The following is a 4,079-nucleotide window of genomic DNA, read 5'->3' on the forward strand; positions in this document are numbered from 1 at the left end:
GGAAAAACAAAAAAGCAATTGAACAAAAAAATTGATCCTCACCCCATACCATTTTAAAAAGCACAACAAATTAAATACTGGTTGCCTAATTTCTCTCAATGAAAATCCTTAGATTCTGTGCATTCATTCCTCTCCAATCACTATATTTCCTATTTAGAGACTGCTGTTAATGAGGCAGTAGTTGAAGTTAGCAGAATTAGATGAAGTCTCAGAAGGAGAGGACAAGGAGAAAGGGAAAAATAATAGGAAAGAGACTAATCCCTGCTGTAGGTAATGACTGTGGATAGAGATAAGAGAACCTTGGTAAAAGGAAAGGGATTGTTGAAATCAAAGAGCAAGAAAAGTGAGATAGGTAGAGCATCAGGGTTTTGAAATGCCACAGAAGCCCAAGGGAGGAAAGTAGTAGCATAAATGCTACTTTTAAATACATCAGAGAGACTGAAATATAATAAAGCTGAAAAACCTCCATTGCATATGGTTATTATATGGATATTTCTGGCAAACCTAGGTGGATAGTTAGGATGGTGTGAGGGTAGGTGGACAACAACTTAGTGAAAACAATGCATAAAATTATGATACATCAGAAAAGATATTTGTGGGAAAGAAGGAAAAAAGACCAAAACTAAGGTAATTATTAAGGTCAGGAAAAAGGGGTTTTTAATAATATGGAATAGTTCTATGTTTTTTAGCACTTATGTCTGGCTTCAAGTTCAGCCATCTCCTCTTGGTGGTACTGATCTGCCTGCCTCAACGAGTATTCTCTTTGGAGACCCCGTCTATAGTTTTACTAAAGAAACATAGGCACTGATAAACCATGTATCCAAGCTAGCTAAAATTGTTTATAAACATTAAGGATAAATGGCCCTGACTTGATAATGTGGTATTTATTTTTGATATTGCAAAAGAATTATCTCCTTATTACTTTATTGCATGTAAGGTGATCACATGAGTAATATCCAAATGAATGAACTGTTCCTCTACATAAGACTTATGCTCTTTCTTGGAGGATTTATGCTACAGGCCCTTGAAATATGGCCCTGAATAAAGGCAGGAAAGTAAAAATCTCTGAGGGTTTCTCCTGAATGCTTATCAGCATTGTTGCCCACTGAGAACACCAAAGCACATCCTTAAGTCTCCTCTTTATATCCCTTTGACTAGAATCAATTCTGAGAACTTTCCCATTAGAAAGTTGAGAGTAGCTAATTTCTCCCTACTTAATCAAACCTATAAATGGAATGGTACGTGTCATTTAAAATAAATCGCACATTTATACATATTGAATATAATGACTTCTATTTAAAATGATGAAGATGGGTTGAACACTGGCTCAAGATTAACACAAAGTTTTAGTTTATAATAACTTGAATACCCATTGCTCAAATGTATTCATATTTCAAGATGTACACTTCAGTGGACAAAAAGGCTGGCAGGTTTCTTGCAAGATGTGTTATTTCATCAATCATATTTTTTATACTGCTGCTGGAATTGGCATATGAGTAAGTTTTAATAGTACATCTACTCATCTGAAATATGCATCCAAAGCTTTTAAAAGCATCATAAGAGAATAATACTTATTTGGATTTGCAAGTCTCTGTTAAATCATTCATATTTAAAAATTAAATCATTAAACCCCCGTTCATTTGTTAATCCAACTTAAAAGAACTTATTTATGTCTTTGGCTTTTCAAAAAGAGAAATCTATTTCTTATAATTGCTTTTAATAATTCTAAGTTTACTTGATAGCACAGAACAAGAAAAGAATGCCATTTCTGATTTGCTTATTAACATTTTCTAAGGAAAAGATAATAATAATCTATAATAATGACAGAAAACAGCTATTTTCCCTGAGATTTTTTTAAGAATAATTTATTGTTATTAGTTATGGACAACATTTAAATGTCTACTTTCTTAGGTTAGATAAATCTTATGCAGTTTGAAGGTTTATCTGATGTTTCTCTAACTCTATTCTTCGTGTAAATTGGACTGAACATTTCACAAACTCAGCTCTTATTCTGCTTTCTCCATGATTTGTTTGTTTCAGGTCATTCTAAAATAAGTTTTCTGCCCTATGACATATAGATTTATAAGAAGAAAAGACAGACCTCCACCTTTTCCTTCTCACATTACCTCCCCCCTCCAGCCTTTCTCCTTTCCCTCTGTATCTTTTTCCCACTTTCTTTCCCCACCTCCCCTCCTCCCCTCCCGCGTCTTTCTCCTCCCCTTACCTCTCCTCCTTCTGCCCCACTTTCCTTCTTCCCCCACTCACCTCCTTTTCTCTTACACTTCTCCCCTCCCTGCCTGTCTCCCTCCCCTTCACCCCCCAGCCCCTGCCCTGTCCCTCCCCACTGGCCCGGCCGCCTCTCCCCGCCCCGCCCCGCCGTGTTTGCCTTTCTCCCGGATCCGATCCGGATGAAGGGCCTGCCCTGCCCCTGCGCTGCCCTGCCCGACTTCTGCCGGCCGGGGTCTCTCTTCATGGCCGAGAGCTCGGGGACCCGGGCCCCGGGGAAAGGGCCCCCGCTCAGCATCCAGCTCCTGCGCGCCCAGTACGAGGACCTGAGGCGGCAGCAGAGGGCGCGGGCCCACCTCGTGATGCTCCCGACAGGGGGAAACATGCTTGCTCCTGCTGAACCCATGGTCAGTGCTGTTTGGATTAACAAGGAGAGAAGGAGCTCACTGTCCCTGAAGGAGCTGGATCCAGAGGCAGTGGAGATGCCAGAGGAGGCAGACAGAAGCTGTCTCCAGGCCCCTGTGTCTCCATGGCATACACACCTAGAGATGCACCTCTTGGCCCAAACCTTCCACCAGGAAACCAGCCATCAAGTAAAGCATAAGGGCAAGCTTATGGGGTCTGACCAAAGGCTCCTTCAGGGAGGAGGCTCAGGTTTGTTTGAAGACAATCAGAGGACTCAACAAGGGACCAAAGTCCCAGAGGGAACTCAGTGCCAATGTTAGGTTGATAACACCCAAGCAAAGGCAGTGAAATCCGGCTTAAACATTGGTATCCAGTGCCCTCCTTCCACAAAGAACCCACATAGGTCTGGCAAACCAGCACATTATCCATTTCCCCAAAGGAAAACTCCCAGGATCTCCCAAGCTGCCCGGAACCTGGGCTTATATGGCACAACCTGAAGCTTTCTATTCAGCCAAATGGCTCAGCATTGAGGCCATCTGTGGCTTCATCAAAGAACCAGAGAAGCAGAGGCACAACCAGGGCCTCTAGCTAGGAGCAAGAACTGGCCTAACCCAATTGCAGGAATTGTGGGAAATGGATTTCGTAGTAAGCAGATGGTCTTGTCTTTCAATGAAGGACAATGAAGTGATTGCTTAAGCCAGATTGCTCATGGTTCAAGATGAAAGTACCGTTGGATCAATGCAGCCCCATTCTGCTTATATAAGAAGACATTGTGATGGAGCCCAGGGTGCCCATTCCTCAGGGAGGTCTGGTTCCCTGGATGCCCATTCACTGGGGAGGTCCAGTAGGACATCTGCTCAGTCTCTGGAACTACAGAATTTTGAAACATAAGTCAGGGACCTTAGCCAATGGTCAATGGGCATGGGCAATCTTCCTTTCAATCTATTCTGATGACTTCTCACATATTCTGGAGAAGATGAGCTCTGAGAATTGCCTTTTTCTGGTTGGTATGCCTGGGCACCATCTCACTTAGAAGTCACTATATTCATCAGTGGTGACCAAACGGTTTCAACTTTAGCCTCTCAAAGCATGGTGACCCTGGCTAAAGAGGACTGGAACAATGCCACCTACCATTTTATGTATTCAGAGGGTATTTAGGAAGGGTTGACATCTGTCAGCAACTGCTGAGACTGCACATCTAACATCATCACCGATTTACTTACTCCCCCTCTCTCCCCTTCTAGCCTCCCCTCTCCTTCCTTTTCCTTACTTTGTTCTTTCTCTTTCTCTTTATCCCTCTCTCTCTCTTTCTTTCCAGATTAAGTTCTTTTTAAAAATTGCCAATCATTTAAAATATACAGTGATGGGGTCCTGGGCAAAAGAAGAAAAAGAAATGCTCCTGCCTGGAATATTTGTGTTCCCCACCAACTACTCTCTTTCCAGCCAAA

At 42.2% G+C, this 4,079-nt stretch overlaps 1 protein-coding gene across 1 annotated transcript; it reads left to right on the forward strand.

Moving 5' to 3' along the window:
• Positions 1-2,342: 2,342 nt before the first annotated feature.
• LOC119535114 (uncharacterized protein C9orf152-like) lies at positions 2,343-3,256 on the forward strand. The gene is given in 1 exon segment (XM_037837611.1): positions 2,343-3,256. A coding segment is annotated over 1 exon segment (720 nt). The 5' UTR covers positions 2,343-2,408; the 3' UTR covers positions 3,129-3,256.
• Positions 3,257-4,079: the final 823 nt, after the last annotated feature.

This window comes from Choloepus didactylus, chromosome 5 (assembly GCF_015220235.1).
Source record: "Choloepus didactylus isolate mChoDid1 chromosome 5, mChoDid1.pri, whole genome shotgun sequence".
Classification (NCBI taxonomy): domain Eukaryota; kingdom Metazoa; phylum Chordata; class Mammalia; order Pilosa; family Megalonychidae; genus Choloepus; species Choloepus didactylus.